Source organism: Coregonus clupeaformis, chromosome 23 (assembly GCF_020615455.1).
Source record: "Coregonus clupeaformis isolate EN_2021a chromosome 23, ASM2061545v1, whole genome shotgun sequence".
NCBI lineage: Eukaryota > Metazoa > Chordata > Actinopteri > Salmoniformes > Salmonidae > Coregonus > Coregonus clupeaformis.
In genome coordinates, this window is record NC_059214.1 from 53,876,688 (window position 1) to 53,895,572 (window position 18,885).

General features: G+C 42.4%; 1 protein-coding gene and 1 long non-coding RNA gene across 2 annotated transcripts in view; both read right to left on the minus strand.

The window, feature by feature from the left end:
* Positions 1 to 231: 231 nt before the first annotated feature.
* Positions 232 to 18,885, minus strand: part of LOC121554022 — a 124,420-nt gene continuing 105,766 nt past the window's right edge. The window contains exon 6 of the long non-coding RNA XR_005997611.1: positions 232 to 789. This is a non-coding gene — a long non-coding RNA (uncharacterized LOC121554022). The remainder of the gene's footprint in view (positions 790 to 18,885) is intronic.
* Positions 13,689 to 15,910, minus strand: LOC121554014 (transcription factor Sox-1a). Its single transcript, XM_041867453.2, has one exon. The coding sequence runs from the start codon at positions 15,354 to 15,356 to the stop codon at positions 14,331 to 14,333; it is 1,026 nt and encodes a 341-aa protein (XP_041723387.2). The 5' UTR covers positions 15,357 to 15,910; the 3' UTR covers positions 13,689 to 14,330.

Consider the following 18,885-nt stretch of genomic DNA (forward strand, 5'->3'; position numbering starts at 1 on the left):
GCTGTCTGGCATGCAGGGCAGACTGGCTGTTCAAATAGACTGAAGGCAAGAAAACATTTATTAGTCAGAAGTTGAGGGTTTTTAGAAATGTTAACATGCAGAGTGCTGCTGGGACATAGGCCAATAGAGGGAGTCAGTGTATTAATATAGGAGGCTGGCTGAGATGCATGGGGGGTGAGGAGGGGGTGGGTGGGCTGAGGTGCATGGGGGGTGAGGAGGGGGTGGGTGGGCTGAGGTGTGGGGCTTGGGGTGAGGTATGTGGGAATAAGGGTGAAAAAGGAGGATGGGTGAGGCACATAAGGAGTGAAGTACTGTGGTGGTTGGATGAGGTGTGAGGGTGTTGGATGATACATAGGGGTTGGGTTAGGTATGTGAGGGATGGGTGAGCCATGTAGGGGGTTTGGGTGAGGTGTGTTGAGCTGAGTTGTTGGATGAAGTATATAGGGGTAGAGTACATTTATTTGCATGTGGTTTGTAAATGAGTGTGGATGAAGTATGTGAGGCTGTGTTGTTAGTACGTGGGGTCTGGATGACGAGCATGGGCATTAGGTGACATTAGGTGACATTAGGTGAGGTACTTGGGGGAGGGGAGGAAGTTTGTCTGGGGCTCTGATGGTCGTTGACATTTTCCATACGGTCCTGTCGCCAGCATAGCAAATCTGCGCCTGCTCATCGTAATGATGGCCTGCCAGCCAGCCAGACAGACGGGGGCTAGCGCCTGTCTGTCAATCACAGGTCTCCACGGTGATCCATGGACAGTCCCCCATGGCAGTCATCATACTGGACACCCTGGGGAGGGAGGGAGGGAGGGGGAGAGGGGGAGAGTGAGAGAGAGAGAGAGAGAGAGAGAGAGAGAGAGAGAGAGAGAGAGAGAGAGAGAGAGAGAGAGAGAGAGAGAGAGAGAGAGAGAGAGAGAGAGAAGATGGACTTAGTAAGACAGACATCTAAAGGTCAGCAGTCAGTCAGTCAGTCCAGACACCACAACAATATTTATCTCTTCTGATCACACAGATACGGAGTATTCTTGGAAACTGGCAGACTGGCGGAGAGAACAGACAGGTCCTAGACCACATCCACATGGAGTCTGGTCTCCAACCATACAGTATTATCTTTATTTTTCTTAACCATGATTGACCAGGTAGAGTTATTATTTACAGTAATTGTACAACAGGAGGCTGGTGAGGGGAAGACGGCTCATAATAATGGCTGGAATGAAGTAATAATGGGTGGAATGGAGTAAATTGAATGGTTTCACACCTGCCACCTGTGAATTGTAAAAAGCTCACATACACACACACACACACACACACACAAACCACTGACACCCATGATGTAAATGGGCCAAAAGGTGAATTTCCCTAAGACCAGTAAGGTTATCAGCACACTTATAAATGAATAAAATGAATCCCATTTCACCTAGCTCTGCTAAATTGTCTGATAGCTGACAACAATCTAATGGCCTTGGAAACAATTAGAGTAGGGTTATCATAATCATTAAAGGCTATTTATACCTCGTCCACTGAGGGATTGGTGTGAAGTACACATCCCTTATAGGCTATAATCTGACCCCATCTAAATGACCCCGGTTGTTGATCACTTGACCTCACAAAGGTCAGAGGTCAGGGAGTTCAAACAGCTATCAGTGTGGTGCAGGGCTGCACCATCAGGAAATAAAAACATTGTTTCTTAGCACGACTCGTTGAGCTCCCATTAACCCCTTCCACGCCACTTTGGAAATGATCACCTGGCACTGAGCTATCAGAAATCCTTTACAGCCTGGTGTGTGTGTGTGTGTGGCTGTAAGATAGAGAATTTGAGTGTGTGAGAGTACACTTTAGTGTGTGTGTGTGTGTGTGTGTGTGTGTGTGTGTGTGTGTGTGTGTGTGTGTGTGTGTGTGTGTGTGTGTGTGTGTGTGTGTGTGTGTGTGTGTGTGTGTGAGCATGCGTGCGTGCGTGTGTGTCTGGCTGATGTTAATGTGAACGTTAAAGACATGGAGGAGAACACATGGAGGACAGCTGAGTCAACTGGACCTGAGACAAAACACTCTGTCCAGCAAGACACCTTTGCTCTAAACCACATCTGCTGATGTAAAAAGGGCTTTATAAATACATTTGATTGATGATCACTATTATCACAATCCATAGAAAAAATTATTACAGAGTCATGGTGACATAACTCATTTATGACCTTATAGTCCTACATAAGCATTCATAGAGATACAAAGAAATTAAAGGAAAACTTCAAGAAAATCTAATGATCTCTGTCTCTCTCACAAACTCACTCTATTTTCTCTCCCTATCTCTTTCTCGCTCGCTCTCTTTCTTTCTCTTTCTCTCTCTCTCGTCTCTCTCTCTCTCTCTCTCTCTGTCTCTCTCTCTCTCCCTCTCTCTCTCTCAGTGTATGTGTGTGTGTGAGAGAGAAAGAGAGAGATAGAGAAAATAAAGAAAAAAATAAAGAAAGACCTTGCGGATGTAGCTCTGTGAAGGGAGTCGACCGTGGGGAGGAAGCGGTGAGCAGGCGGGGAGACAGACTGACAAGCTCAGAGCACCATGTCACCACCAAACGGGACGAAAAGTACCCTCATTTTACTGCGACATGGTCTTTAAGTAATAACGCGCTGTGGGGGGTGTCATTACCGCCAAACTACCCTGCTCCCACTGCCGCCCTTTCGTCGCGCCTCCGGGCATGAACACCGGAGCACATGCTGTCATCGACCGTCCAAGCGAAAGGAAATTGTGCGAGCTCCCGCGGCCGCGCCACCCCGCCTAGCAATCCCCCAAACCCCGCTGTCTGTTTACAATGAGCCAGTCCTCAAAACAACAAACAAACAAACCGCTTCAAAGACCCGCGCGAGATCAATGAGCGAACCATTAACATCAAGTATTTTCGTTCTCTTCTCTCTCCTGTTATTGTCAGCTCGTAGATGATAGCTCTAGACTGAAGCGGCTCAGACGCAATCAGCGGTATAGGTTTGCCCATACACAAAACAGCGAGCAACCATTGGAGGGAAAACAAAAACCATTCCAGACTGTGCTTTGTCCTTTCACAGGGTGTTGTTGTCTCGTTGACTCCGGGAGAGGGGTCAAACATAGGCTGTGAATTAAGTATGGAGTTTAGGTGACCCATTGGGGTACATCGGTTCGGGGGATTCGAACCAGCGATCTTTCGGTTACTGGCCCAACGCTCTTAACTCTAATGCTACCTGCCACCCTGATAAATCATCCAGTGTGGCCTAATCCAATAGCCTATATTTTTCTTACAATACATTTTTCAGCAGAGGGTCTCCACGCAGTTGGCTTTTTCACGCACGACTCGAGAAGGAGGTGCTGAAATGACGTAATTTCAGCACTGGACAGCTCTCGGCCGGCCAGAATGGTATAAAGTTAAGTACGCAGGGATAATGACCTACGTTTCTAATCATGTAGCCTTTGACAGTGTTACAGAGGGGGCAGAGAGAAAGAGAGGCATGGGATCATATTAACGATATAGACGAAAGTTCAAGTTATAGACATAGGCCCTTTCCAGCTTTGACTGAAGTTAGGCACAACTCTCTTTCTGAACGTGGTCACACTTTATGTCTACAGACTTTACATTGTCGATTAAAGATAATACTCTGGCCGGGTCATGCATTGGCTTAGATCTGATAGTCTCGCAGCATTGCTAGCATTGCTTTACAGCGGTGCGTTTCATGAGATCATGAACAATCGGAATCTCTGTTCGCCCCCCTTCGCCTCTCTGGGTCAGGAACATTAGCATAGTCCGCTCTCCTTGACTGACCACCGCTGCCGGTGCTGGGGACAACTTTTGTTCCCCCACTCACCCCTGTGGGCAGTACTCAGGTGAGGCAGTAATCCGTTTATGCAAGACCCCATGGGGTCCATGCATGGGAATTAGAGGCACGCATGCACACACACCAAAAAGGTGAAAATGTTGTGCACCTACTTACAGAATTCCCTTTCTTTAGGCCTATAATAAGGAAACTCCTCCAAAGATGCTACAATCGAGGTGCTCATAACAAACAAAAATTATGTTTCGTTTGGGTAAATTTAATTCACAGACTCGCGCTGTTGAGTGTCACAGAGGAATGAATACTGTGTTGTACTCGGTCGCCAAACAGTGAGTGACAGTTATTTTTCTGCGCTGGGCTGATTCTCATGCGTTCCTGCGCGCCTCCATTATGTTGCAGTGGTGGGAAATGAGAGGTCTGCGAGCAGCTGGCGTACTGATTACCGCTCCTTAGGGATCCTCTGTTTCTCCTCGGTAACTGATAGTTAGGCGCTGCTCCAATCAAATATACCGTCTGTCTCCACGATACAGACAGACCTATAGCCAGCCAAAAACACACGCTTGGGCGCATTGCAACGCAGTTAACCTCTGTGCACCAGTTATTCTGCTACCAATTGAGGAATAATTAGAGGAGATTTTGTCTTTTAGACAACTTTTCGCTTTTTTATACGAAAAACTGTTTTTTGTAAGTGTCCTTTCAATATTTGTGTCAAATTATAGATATTTCGGCTAAGCCTTGTAGTTTATTCTTTTCAAATCAATAATCAAGGCACTGCTGTCTTGAAAATGTGTCTTAGAAATATGTTTCTCTCACTAAATTGGATGATTTCTCTTCCTTTCATTCACTGGGCAGACAGACAAGCCTGTTCTAAAACACCCCAAAACGTTATCCTCATCAAATTTATTATTTTCATTCTACCCCCGACCCATTCCAAAAAACTCCCTGCTTCCCGCGGTGCGTTAGGTTTTGTGTGGTCCCGGCGCTGTCCCGTTTTTGACACTTCTCTGACGGGTTATCCCGGTCCCCTCGCACCTGCGTCGCTGCCGGGTCCCTTCAGGAATGCACTGGCGCTTGTAATCGCCTTTGTTGGGGCATTGAGTTGTACGGCTGAGTGAAACTTCCCAACCTCACAGTGCGCCGGTCGCTGAATGCGGCTCAGCGTGGGGCGGCTCTCCAAACCGCGGCCGCTGCCAAATTCCAACAGTGGCGCTCACAATCGCTCCCACACAGGAGGTGGGGGGTGGGGGGGGGGGGGGGGTTGAGGAGAGAGAGAGGAAAATAGTCCAAAACGAACTCTAAACAAATGGTCAAGGCTAAATGTTTCTCACCATCACTCTCCGCGATGGACGGTGAAAACCGGTTTAGGCCTGAATCAATGACATTATGGGGTGTAGCCTAAGCCTATTGCTTGGTTGATATATTATTTATTTTATTTATTTATATAGCCTTATACTCACAACATTATAAACGATTTTCACTGGGTCCCCGTTCATAGGCTAAAAGGAATCAAATAAACCATACTCCAGAGAAGTATTCAAAATGTGGATGATTAAACTTCAAAGTTTAATCATCAAGACGATAATTTCCCCAGCTGATTGCTTAGACACTGTCTAATTGAAAATCTTCTGAAAAACTGTTCAGAAGGATAGGCTACAGAACATCATATTCAAAATAGCTCGTGCTGTGAGAAAACAGCATTGCAAGAGAGCAAGAAACAACAAGAGTAAAAGTTTGAAAATGTGGTAGAAAATATAAACTTTCCCTGTGTGTGTGTCAGCAGCCTGTGTGCCACCACGTGTCGGTGCATTGCGGCCTGTGCTCCAGTGTATGGTGCTGGATAGAGCAGCAGCAGCAGCAACAGCAGCAGCGCAGCGCTCCTGGAAGAGCGCAGGATTAAGAGGCAGCAAGATTGTTAAACATGTCAACGTGTAATTGCACGATAAGGCCCTCGCGAGGAATTCATTGGCCCAGTTGCTTTCTCTATTCCCCGCTAATCTTGCCTGGCACATTCGTTCTGTGCAATCTGTCTCCGTAATCTTCTGTGACAGAGCGGGCACTGAGAGTAGGCAGCTCGGTTGGGTTTTTTGGGGAGGGGGGCGTTGGGGATGGAGGGAAAGCGGAGAAAATATGCAGAGGCGTGATAAAGTGACGCTAATTATCCCCATTTAGGACAGCGAGTGCAAGGGATCGGGGCTTTACGAGCGCGGAGTGTGCGCCAGCGCTGATGGCTTCCTAGCGTGGAATATATCGGTGGCTACAAGATAAGAGTATCGCATGCTGGAAGAGATTTATTGGTCAGCCCCCCTCCCTCTTCCTCTCTTCCATTCCCCAACCTCCCCACCTTTGCCCCATAACCCGTTCCCCATCACTTCCCCTCCCTCCCACTTTACCCTCTGTGGTTGAGTAGTAAATTATTCGGGTTAAATTTCCAGAACACTCCTCTTTTAACCTGGCGATGTGCCGTGACGCGCCCCACCTCTCTGGTTTTTCAGCGTTAATCAGTGTCGCTTTACATCTGCAGATAAGATACAAATAGCCACCAAGCGGGCCATCCTATGTGCCCCTCCGCTGCGTAGGAGGGGAGCTCTGCATACACAATATCACTATCTGTTTAGGGTCCACACCAAACTCAGTTTTATGGAGTTTGTTTTATTGAATTCAATGGTCTCCACCTGTATCTTGGGGAGGCGGTTCTAGGACAGGTGCTGCAGTCGGCCCTAGGTGCGGTATGGTTCTCTAAACTTCTAAACCACATGTTCGACTCCGTTCCATTTATTACATTCCAACCATTACAATGAGTCCGTTCTCCTATAGCTCATCCCACCAGCCTCCACTGGTCTACACCTACCTATAGGCAGATAGATGTGTATAGGCCTACAGTATACGATGTATCAACAGTATTCTAAATGGTGGAACAATTTGATATTCCTGATTGGGGAAAAATTGGTGGTGAATGTTTCTATATTCCTATATTTCTATATTTCTTCCATCAGCTGGTGCTAAATCATTGATACTGAGCAGATCTTCATAGGAGACAGCTAGAAGAATGCTTTGTTGTGTAACAATGAAACCCACTCACAATTGAATTTTCCATAAACTGAATCCCCCGCCCAAATTATACAACTTATTTTCAATACATTAACTGTACTGGCCCTTGAGCCAGCCTATATTGTACAGACACAATAAGAACTAGATGGTAACTTTACAAGTAAAGTTGTGGGGCTTGCTTTAGCTCTTTACAAGTATTTTTGTGGTAATGGAAAACGTTTTTCAAAGTTTTACTTTACTATTTAAAGCAAAGCAGTTACATATAGTCAACACTCTTAGGAAAGCAAAGCAACTGAATCATTCATGTTGTGGGTTTTAGACATATAGATGCACAATTTACTTTTGTAAAACGTTCAGTGTAAATTAAGTTTGATTTTAGTTGAATGATGATGTAATGATTAGAAAGTTTTAGGCTATTATTTGGGGAGAGAAATATGATGGTGCATCTAGTGATGACAGCTCATTAAAAGTATTTTTGTGGTAGTTGAAGAAATATGTAGAATAGGTTTGCATGTAGACCTACTGATAGCTAGCTGTAGTTTTTGTTCTTTTTTCTGTCATTTAGCAGACGCTCTTATCCAGAGCGACTTACAGTTAGTGAGTGCATACATTTTTCATACTGGCCCCCCGTGGGAATCAAACCCACAACCCTGGCGTTGCAAGCGCCATGCTCTACCAACTGAGCTACAGGAAACTATTCTATCTAATAAATAAACTCTTTAGGCTAACACCATAGCCGCGGGAAGGAGTGGTGCTGAGGGTGCTGCAGCACCCCCTGAAAAATAATAATACAAATAATAATAATAATAAAAAATAAAATACAAATAGAAAATAATATTTTTTCACAAAAGTAGTGCACTGGGCCTTTAATAGTCCTGTATTAGCGGACCAATATAGCCGTCTGCAGCGTGGGCGAAACATTTTTTCCAGCAAATGAAATGAAATGAGTTATAGTAGCGGTAGTGTTTGCAGTAGTAATGGTGGTGATTGGTTGTAGTTGAAAAAGTAGGTAGATGAAAATATTGTTTGATTGGTTGGTTAGTTGTTAGGATAGGATAGGATAGGATAGGATAGGATAGGATAGCCTGAACATGTGAGAGCTGGTTTGGTGTCTCTAGCTTGAACGGTTTAATAGTTACAATTATTGTAGGTAGGTATTATATGCAAATTGATTCACATTTAACATTTACATTAACATTTTAGAGCGACTTACAGTTAGTGAGTGAATACATTTTTTTTTTCAGAGCATCCCAAACATGCTCAATGGGTGACGTCTGGTGCCTATGCAGGCCTTAGACATTCCTGATGTCTGCATGCCAATTGCGTTGACAAAACTGGCCTTTTGTACCTTTTGCACATTTAAGTAGTTATAATTTATAGTGCAGACCAGAGCTAGACCAGAGCTAGTGCGAACCTTAGCTAGCTTGCTACGCCCAGGACCGGAGCTGGACCAGAGCTAGTGCAGATCAGAGAAGTAGTTGTGGTCAGTAGTTGTGGTCAGTAGTAATGGTCAGTAGTTGTGTAGTTGTGGTCAGTAGTTGTGTGGTTGTGGTCAGTAGTTGTGTACAGTAGTTATGGTCAGTAGTTGTGTGATTCAGTATTTTTGTAGTCAGTAGTTGTGGTCAGTAGTTGTGCTCAGTAGCGGTCAGTAGTTTTGGTAAGTAGTTGTGTGGTTCAGTAGTTGTGGTCAGTAGTTGTGTTGTTGTGGACATTAGTTGTGTGGTTCAGAAGTTTTGTGGTCAGTAGTTGTGACCAGTAGTTGTGGTCAGTAGTTGTGGTCAGTAGTGGTCAGTAGTTGTGGTTAGTAGTTTTGTGGTTGTGGTCAGTAGTTGTGGTTTAGTAGTTGTGGTCAGTGGTTGTGTGGTTTTGGTCAGTAGCTGTGGTCAGTAGTTGTGGTCAGTTGTGGTCAGTAATTTTGTGGTTGTGGTCAGTATTTGTGGTTCAGTAGTTGTGTGGTTGTGGTCAGTAGTTGTGGTCAGTAGTTGTGTAGTTGTGGTCAGTAGCTGTGGTCAGTAGTTGTGGTCAGTAGTTGTGGTCAGTAGTGGTCGGTAGTTTTTGTAAGTAGGTGTGTGGTTCAGTAGTTATGGTCGATAGTTGTGGTCAGTAGTGGTCAGTAGTTTGTGGTTGTTTACAATGTTTGTGGTTCAGTAGTTGTGGTCAGTAGTTGTGTAGTTGTGGTCAGTGTCTAAACTACAATTGTCGCATGAAAACTGAAAGATGTGCGATGAGAAGTGATCGGGGGAAATATGAAAGGAGTGAACGGAGACAGCTTCGCTCTATCCAATCAGTAGTGCTGAGCGATTACGCAAAATGTCAGTTATTTTTTGTTTTTTAAACAACTAATTGACCGAGGTCGGTTCAATTATTTGAATTCCATTTTGTTTAGGGTTTTTTCTGTGAGCTCAATGCACACATTGCCAAGTTTCTCTAGAGATAGATCACATCCAGCCCGAACTGTACGATCTAGTAGGGAGTTGTAGTATATATGACTATATAGTTTAGTGCAGAAAACGTGGTAATTAATTACAATGACCATAATCCATTTGTCTGGTCTGTGTTTCTTTTTTACGGCAGCTATGTAAAAGAGACAGAATAATGTACGATCGAGAGGAGAGCAGTTGCTTAGCGAGGTATCTCTACCTGAAATACATTATCTATGTGCTTGATAGTTGGTATTCAGCAGTCATAAAAGTATGCCTTATTTCCTTTGAAGAACTACTAAAATAGTGATTTTGTCATACAGCATTGGCAGCAGCTCTATAGAGATGAGATGATTTCGAATGAAATAATAAAGTAATCAAATAAAACAAATGTAATATACACAACAACTGAAATATTTTATTAAAGTAAAGTATGTGAAGAAATTATGGTTATTAAGTGATAAGTAGTAATGGGCATTCACTACCATCATGGGACTTTTATTCTGTGTTTTATTCTGTGTTGTTAAAGCATTCAACCCACATAATGCATAGAGCAATTAATGTTAAACAAAATAATGGAAACCGAAATCGAAAACCGACCTGAAAAAGCACTTATTGCTCAGCACTACCAATCAGAGCAGCAGGATCAACGTACAGCCCGTCATTCTCTTTACAGACAGGCCAACTAGCCAGTTGAATTATTTTGAGCACGGGGCCCTTTCCTAAGAAGGAGGACTACTCATAATTTTTGCCACCCTACTCATCATTTTTGCATGCGCTGCCATATGTGTGCCTCTGCGTCTTTGAGTATCGATAGCAACAGCTCCGTTTGGGCTACTCAATGATGAGACATGAGAGAGCTGTTAGCTGACGTTAGCTAGCTACTTTTTGTCACTCTAAACTCCGACAAACAGCTGTAACGTTTGATTGGCAGGAGATAATTCTGTTCTGATTCCAGATTTGAATAGCAGAGAATAGACCAGTGTTTGTCTAACTTGTTGGGGGAGTGGTCAAAACGGCAGTTGTTTCAAAAAGCTAGGGGGAAAAGTAGTTGATGTGGTTACTAAAATAGCCATACTGTTTGATTGGAATAAGATATTTTCGTTCTGATCTCAGATTTGAATAGCAGAGAAGTAGAGGAAGATTTCATACACTAACATATTGTCTAAGTTGTTGGTAAAGTGGTCAAAGTAGCTGATTTGTGTCAAAAGTCGCATTGTAGTGAATGGAATGTTGGAAGTGATGATGTCACAATGGGGCCTTTAGAATGTTGAGGAAATTCCATTAAAGTGGATGGAGGTAAAAAAAAGAAGGACAAAAAGCTTAATAGTTTAAAAATATATCAAAAAGTTGTATGTAAGCAACTCAATCCAAACCAGTCTGCACGTTTTAACATTTGAATGACGTTTCTAGCTTTAACAGTGTAAGAGGAGTAGTGTTCCAAATAATAACAATAATAAGTATGTCAAAGATTTAAAGTGGAGACTCTTGCTTCTTAAGCCTCATTAATTATAATGCTGGCTTGGGGCCTGATTTTGACTAACCATGAACACAATAGCCTGAAACAGGATGTAACAGTCCTCATAAGGCAAAACAGAAATTACCATCTCAAACCTTTTCTCAACACACCAAAGATGTTTATTCCAGGCTCTATGAGGCACAGAAAGGCTCCGAAAGGTCTTAAAATGTGTCATGCAACCCTCATGGAGGGAATGGACTACTGTGAGATGCAGAGGGAACTCCCTCTGCTCTAGCACCATGATTACTCCGATACTTTTACAGCCATGAGAGGGATAGAGAAAGTGCCCACTTTGGGGAGAAGGTGGTGGAATCATATCACAGCCTGAGAGAGAAGTTCCCTGAGGTCAGAGGTCATGTCACTTGTTACTGCATACAGCAATGACTATAGGGCTGGGAGTTTCTCCTCTCCATGTGCCCTGACCAAAACCTCCTGCCCCAGCAATGATATTACAATTGTATTTGAACAGGAGATAAGAACAGCAACTATGTATCATGTACATATAAAGCTGCTCCCAAAGAGGAAATCACTGTCAATTCAATACATGTGTGCATCATTCTTTTTTGTGCTCTTATGGATTGTTCGTAACACCATATGAGTATTTTCCTTTTTTAAAAGTAATTTATAAGTAACTGTCCAGGTGAAACTGAGAGACACAAGAGATCCCTGTATCCTACTTCTGCCAACTTATTAATAAGACTCTTTGAGTCTTATCTAAATTGTGTGTAATTGTTTATTTTATTATGTTAGCCATACCCATGTATTTCAGTGTCTATGACTGCCACGTGGGTATTAAAAAACTTGAACTTGAAACACCTAGTGAACAGCTCACCCTTTCTTGTTTCCTAATGTCTACAGATGATCTGCTCTGATTCTAAACGAGGCACAAAAAGAGAAAACTGTCCCGCACACTTATCACCCTCTTCAACACATTCTAGAGCTCCCTCTCCAGCACTGTGATTTCATATAGTCCATTCATCATGGAACAGAGGAAAGGAATATAACATCCCATACACACTAACCATCATCTCAGAATCTCCAAAGGGTGAAACTTAAAATCAATCCAATCCACACAGTGGTAACAAGACCAATTGGGTTGAGGGTACTATGTCGTCTGTAATACAACCATGTCTTAAATAAAGAACTTCCATCTACTTGGATTATACTGCCATCCGGAATCTATTCCCTGAAGGTGCAAAATATATTAAACCATTCTTGGGGGAAAATCAAAGTTCAATAAAAAAAGTGGTTATTGATCATTAAAATCCAAGTGCCTGTTACACACTATAGGGCCAAACCGAGCCAAGTCAAGCGAGCCAAGCTGATCTGTACTGAATCATCCCTATAGTGTGAATCAGGCACATTGTTCTGGCATGGCAGCCTTCATAAATGTACTTGCAATAGTAGGCCTATGGCAGGGATGCAGAGTGTGTCAATCACTGACTAATGGGGTTCCTTTGTGTCCATACTGCTTCCTATTCAGGGATACAGGCTTTGTTTAGGGATCAAGGAAACAGCCTGAACTTTGACCCCTACTCACATAACAAGAAAACAGCAAAGTTTCCACTTTTCTCCCAAATAGACCATTAAAAAGCCTTCAGCTCATACTTATCAGGATTATCTACTCACAGTGTAGTCAATGTATTCAATACTGGGAGATAGTCAGTCACAAGTAAAATGTGAGGTGAGGTCAATTCAATACCAAACTATTCTAAAGTAATCAGATGAAGCCTGCTATGTATATATACAACCTAATTCTGGTTTACACATATCATTATCAGAATTATAATAAGTCTATAATAATTGAAGTGTAATAATTTAGGACATTATGCAATGAAGTAAAATAATATTAGGCTAACTTACTGAAAAGCAGTAGGCCTATTATACTGTTCATGACAAAAATAAAAAGGGTAGGCCTAAATTCGCCAATAACAAAAACGTCAAACGTCCTACACATTTATTAGGTTTAAAAAAATCATTTTTGTGATCAAATATAGCCTAGGGTATTTGAGTGAGCCTGAATAATCGTTCTACATTTACTAGTTGCATTTGGTGATCGCCATTTGCAATCATAGCGTTATATCCAAATGGGCCTGCATGGTTCATCCCTTCAGCGCTTGCAAGTATAAGATGTCTTTCAAAAAGCCACAAAAGTCACCCAACTCGAGACAGCTTTGCTCTTGTTTTCCATGAGCTATAGGATATATTAATGTATTTTTTGCCATGTTACTATAGAAATATATAATATTATGCTATTTGAATAATCCATTGCACATTATAACAACATAAATTCAATTTATAAAGTGCTATATGCCTATTGAATAACCACTGAACAGGCCTAGTCTACGTTTGTCAGTAATCAAAATAAAACAAACCATAGGTCTACTGCATGTAGCCTAATAGCGTTCAACTTATAATGGGAGTGAAATACCATGAAAAGACACAAAAGCCAACTTTAAAATCAGCATAATTAATTATATAAAAATATATTGCAAGTGAGACGCTGCACGCAAGTATCCTAAATGTAGGCTATATTCTGAAGAACTAATGTGAATACTGTGCTTCTCTCTGAAATCTGTGGATCCTGTCCTATTGTAACAATTTGCTAGTAACGTTAACTTTACAGAAATGATTACAAACCCATAAGGGTAAACCCTGAGATGAGTTTGGGTGTACCATGGGACCTGCCTCTCTTAATCCAATGGCCAAAAAAAGCAGTTTACTTATATTAAATATTACGCATTTAAACAATTTGTTTAATGTTACGGGTTTGCCAGAGACACTCTCCCCTTAAAAAAAACCCATTTGCGGTATAGGTAGCTTTACGTCAGACTCAAAGTTTCGTGGCCTTCAAATTAAATATAACTCAAATTACCATTTGCAACTGAAGATAGTGAACAATAATCAAGCTAACACGTTTTTTTGTAGAATCAGAGCAACATATGTGTGAAATTTATTTAAATCGTAATTCAGCCCAATATCAGAACCTCTCACTAGCAGAAATGCATTTCGTAAATTATACAATAGCAGTTGCGCGTCAGTCTTTTAAAATATTCAAATTATTCACAATTTACAATAATTATTACAGTAAGAAGAGATAATTATGATCATGAATAGACAGTGTAAACGGAAATGTTTACAAACTCTTGGGGAATTATTAAATGGGAAAAATATCAATCTTTAAAACCATCTTTCATGATTATGGAAAACATGTTCTTATTTTTCAATAACTTACAGTGAACCAAAAATAATTCGATTATAGTTAACCAAATGTGTTAATTAATTTGGTTGGCATCGCCCTCAACCACTAGAGTGGTTAATAAAAAAATTACAAAATGATAACACAACAACCAATATTTGAACTCATATCCTGTTCGTAAGAGAGTGTATACTCCAAAAGGGGAAAAGGATAGGCTAATTTACTTTTAATTTACAAGAACACCATAAACATTCTGAACAAAATGCAGGTAGTTCAGTGATCATTTAAAAAATAGGTAAATATTTGGTTATGGGTTTTTGTATTCTGTCTGCAGTTTCCATAGTCATATGAATAATCTATATATGTGTTAATGGAACCGTTCCGTTCACCCCAGCCGTCGCACTCTGGTAATGCTGCGGCAATGCGTGAAGTCTACTTTGCACCGACGGGTCCCCGGGCTCTCCGGTCGGTAAATACATGCTTATCATCTCTCTCAAGTCTCCGGGGCAAGGGCCCCTGGAGTGAGTGCTAACGGGAGGGCTTACGCTCGGCTCTGACTTCACCAGCGACCCTAACGTGCCCATGGCAGCCGAGGAGGAGACGCCAGAGCTCTGGTGCTGCGTGTAGGTGATCCCGCCATAGCCGGACGGAGATGTGCTCATGTAGCCCTCAGAGTTCGAGATGGGGCTGTACTGGAGTGCCGACATGTCGTAGCGGTGCATGGGCTGGGGGTTGTGCGGGTGGTGGTGGTGGTGTGAGTGGTGGTGATGCCCGCTGCCTGGGTGCTGGCTGTAAACTAGCTGCGCCTCTTGCATCATCGCCGCGGCCGCAGCAGCTGCAGCCATCTGCCCCGAGTACGCACCGTTCGCCCAGCCATTCATGTGCGCGTAGCCTGAGCTGGTGGAGCCCCCGTGGCCCCCGGGGCTCTCTAACCTCTGGCCGACGCCGGATGAACCCATCCCGACCCCCAGACCCATACCAGCGCCACCGGCCCCAGAGAGCAGGCCACCGGCCAGAGAGTATTTGTCCTTTTTCAGCAGCGTCTTGGTCTTCCGTCTCGGTCTGTACTTGTAATCCGGGTGTTCCTTCATGTGCATTGCTCGTAACCGCTTCGCCTCGTCGATGAAAGGTCTCTTCTCCGCCTCGGACATCACCTTCCATTCGGCTCCCAGCCGCTTGCTGATCTCGGAGTTGTGCATTTTGGGGTTCTCCTGGGCCATCTTTCTCCGCTGCCCGCGGGACCACACCATGAACGCGTTCATCGGACGCTTCACCCGGTCCTGATTCGCTTTGGACCCACTGTTCGGCCCCGTTTGCCCCACATTTGTATTCGTTTGGGGTCCAGGGGACTGGAGGTCCGTCTCCATCATCATGCTATACATTCACCTGGTTTTCAAACTTTCAACCAACAGAGGAAACAAAGTCTAGTTCAGTCGGCGCGCGAGTCCGGCAGAGCAGGTGCACACGAGGGAACAACAATCCTACACCGCAAAAAGAATTAAATGGAAACTAAATTAATAATCCAATAAATAGAGTGTCAGAGAAATGTTTTCCCCGTTGATGCTTTATCTCCTCTCCGGTTGTTGGTTCACATCCACGCTGACAGAATGCGCATTTGAGCCACTTTCCCTGTCGGAGTTGAGAAGTTAGTTAAAGCGGCAGCCATATGATGCACCTTGACAGCGGTTAAATGAGCTACGAGCGGCCAATAGCGTTCTAGAAGCAAAGCGATTTGCATGGCGCTCAGTCAGGTGACGCACAGCTACTGAAAGAGGAACATACTGGCAGGGGGTGAGAGGGGGGTCACTCTCGCTAAGTTACATGGTGAGTAACATTTGCTGGGCATGACATATGAATCCGTTTGCCACTTTCAAGACTAGACTTCTAGCCTAAAAGTTATTCAACCACATAGTCATTAAGCATTTGAAACAGGCTCTCATCCACGTTCTCCAAACATCAAATTTCGAGTGTTTTTGTTGCTCCTGCTGCTCTGTATCGTTCCATTTCTTCAAACGTCAAATTTCTAAGTTAAGGGTTAAGTTTAGGCACTCAGTCCGAATGGTTAAAGTAAGGATTATGGTTTGGGATAGGGTAAAAATACAAAATAAAACGGTGTCCACGATGTCCTCAGGACATGGATAGGCGTCCACTTTTGACTTCAATCTTGAACGAACTGGCTGGGCTACCCTATCTAGGCCTATATTTTTTCTAAACGAAATACATTTTCAAGTCAGTAGTTCATAAGCTACTTTTGTTTAATACATTTTTAGTAAAATAGTGAGTATAGCCTGATAATATATATATATATATATATAAAGGAAGCAAATAGACAATTATAAGATTGTTGGCTTGTTGAAGATGTTGGCCACACGTAGGCCTACACACACACACGTTCGCACGCACACACGCACACATACTGTATTGCGTCACTAACCACAATCTAACCGTGCGTAAATGTGTGGCATTATCAGATGTCATACTTCTATAAACAAGCTAATGGGGTTTTAGACCGGGGGAAAACATTTGACTTATTCTAATCAGCTGTTGAGGAGGCTAAAGTATGAAAACAAAATGTAGTCACATCAGATTTGAGATTCTAGACTGTCATCGCCGTCTGCTGGAGGGGAACAGCATTGGAGCGTGCCTTCGGTGCGCCATGGTGTTCCCATTGCCATTGGTGTTGTCATAAGTACCTATAGCATACACTTCACAGCTGGTTATTACGCTACCCAAAGTCAAAAACATTCTGTAAACAGATATGGGCATCAAAGTGAATAATTATGTGACACACCTTATAGGCTTGATGATAGAAAGTAAACCATAATTCGATGTTTTTTTTTTTATGTGGAAAAACCACGCATGCTATTCCAATGCTGTCTTTTTAACCAATAATAAAGTTGGGTTAGTAGATTTAGGTCTTGGCCTATCCACACAGAAAATAAAACAAATGAATTTAATTTTAAACTGGCAAGTCTGAGTGTTATGGTGTCAGGTCTCAACTGTCACACGATCGCGCGCACGTGCATCAAATTTCACAGCTGACCTCCCCTGAAAAACCCAATAAGCGGCTAATTGAAAGGCAAAAAATCATATCCCTTCCCCGCGGCGAGGCTAACGATTTAATCATTGTATCATAGTTTGTTGCTTTTAATTAGGCTGATATAGCCTTCAAAACGGGAGCCGGAGCATTCAGATGTAGGCCTATCTATCCCTCTGCGTTTGGTAAAGTTAAGGGATCTCACAATGGTCAATAATGTCCCCTGCAGCTCAGTTGGTAGAGCATGGCGCTTGCAACGCCAGGGTTGTGGGTTCGTTTCCCACGGGGGGCCAGTATGAAAATGTATGCACTCACTAACTGTAAGTCGCTCTGGATAAGAGAGTCTGCTAAAATGAAAAAAATACAATAATAACATCCTCGCGACCCACGTCTCATGATTTATGGCTAGAGGATTATATATATTTTGGGGTTGTGACACACGGACAATGGGCTACTGACACACTTGCGTGCGCCAACCACCGAGAGAGAGCGCACTGATACCACTCTTCCCAGATCAAATCGCAATAAATATGAGTCCCTTTTTTGACTTCACATCACAACTGTTGCCCACTACAACTAGACTATTACTAGGCGTACTATAGTAGGATAATTGTAATAATAACAAGTAAGTAATATCATAATAATAGGCAAATATTATAGTCTATAATAAAACAATATCACAGGCCCATGTTATTATACTAATGTAGGTCTATATATTATGTCGATTAATAAGAAAATCACATAATCCACAATATGATTCAGAGAGAGGCTTGTCAATATAGCATCATCTTTAAATTGTGATTACACAAACAAGCCATTGAAATACGATAACTTCACAGGCCAATAAGCTAATAACATTGAATGATTATTGCAATTTAAAATATTCTGAAAGTATGAAAATAGTTTTGAAAAATGTGTATTTTGACTTGAAGTTGGTTTTGCGAACCATTAAAATAGCCCACAATAAGGAGCAATTGTGCTCGAGTCGAAAATAATATATGTATTTGGTCTAAGGTGTGTGAACATACCTAGTTTTTGAAGAGCATATTTGAACATGTTGGTGCCTTTAATAATAACTAACCGTAAAGGTTTTCTAGGGCATATTGTTATGTAATTGCATCAAATGGTTTTGAGTCTTCAAAGTGGATAATGGCTGATGACCTAGGCCTATATAATTATTATTTATATCGACAAATGTTTCTGGAACATGTAGGCCTACTAAAAATTGTATTTAATGTAGGCTAATTTCGATGATTTCCGATTCCTTTTATTTAGCTAACCACGTATTTCATTAGGGCATTTTTTTTGCTGAAATATGATGATGATTATTATTATTATGAATTATATTATTGGTATTATAATAATTAGACTTAGTATTTCCTATTATTCTCATAATTATTAAATATTACAAAATTATAGGCTAATCATTTTATCCTCTTTAACAGAATCTCAAAATGCCTATATTTTCAACAACAAAAAATCAGACACAATTCAAACAGCCTGAAACCAAACGGGAACCGGTGTTGAACGTCGTCAGCGAGGGATTAGCAACACCCACTGCAACCATCGTGGGCCATATTTACTTTCCTTGTCATTCTCGATCACTCGCCTCACGCTTAGAATTCTCCCGGCTTCTTTGTGCTCACTCTGCGAAACGCTCCACACGAGTTGCTGCAGGTGCACGCGCGGGGGCAAGGGTCACACCAATTATCTAGCCCCCTCAACCAGCCTAGAACAATAGTCGTTATTTTCTTTCTTTCTTTTTTGATTTAAATACAATTTTGATTAACGAGTGGTTTTAGCGGACCATCAGCCATTGCATTTAGACTAAACTACCACCTTTACCCAAAGAAATGAACAAAAATTAGGCCTAC

Coding starts and splice junctions, on each gene's coding strand:
- LOC121554014 (XM_041867453.2), bottom strand. CDS start 15,356: ATGTATAGCATGATGATGGAGACGGACCTCCAGTCCCCTGGACCCCAA.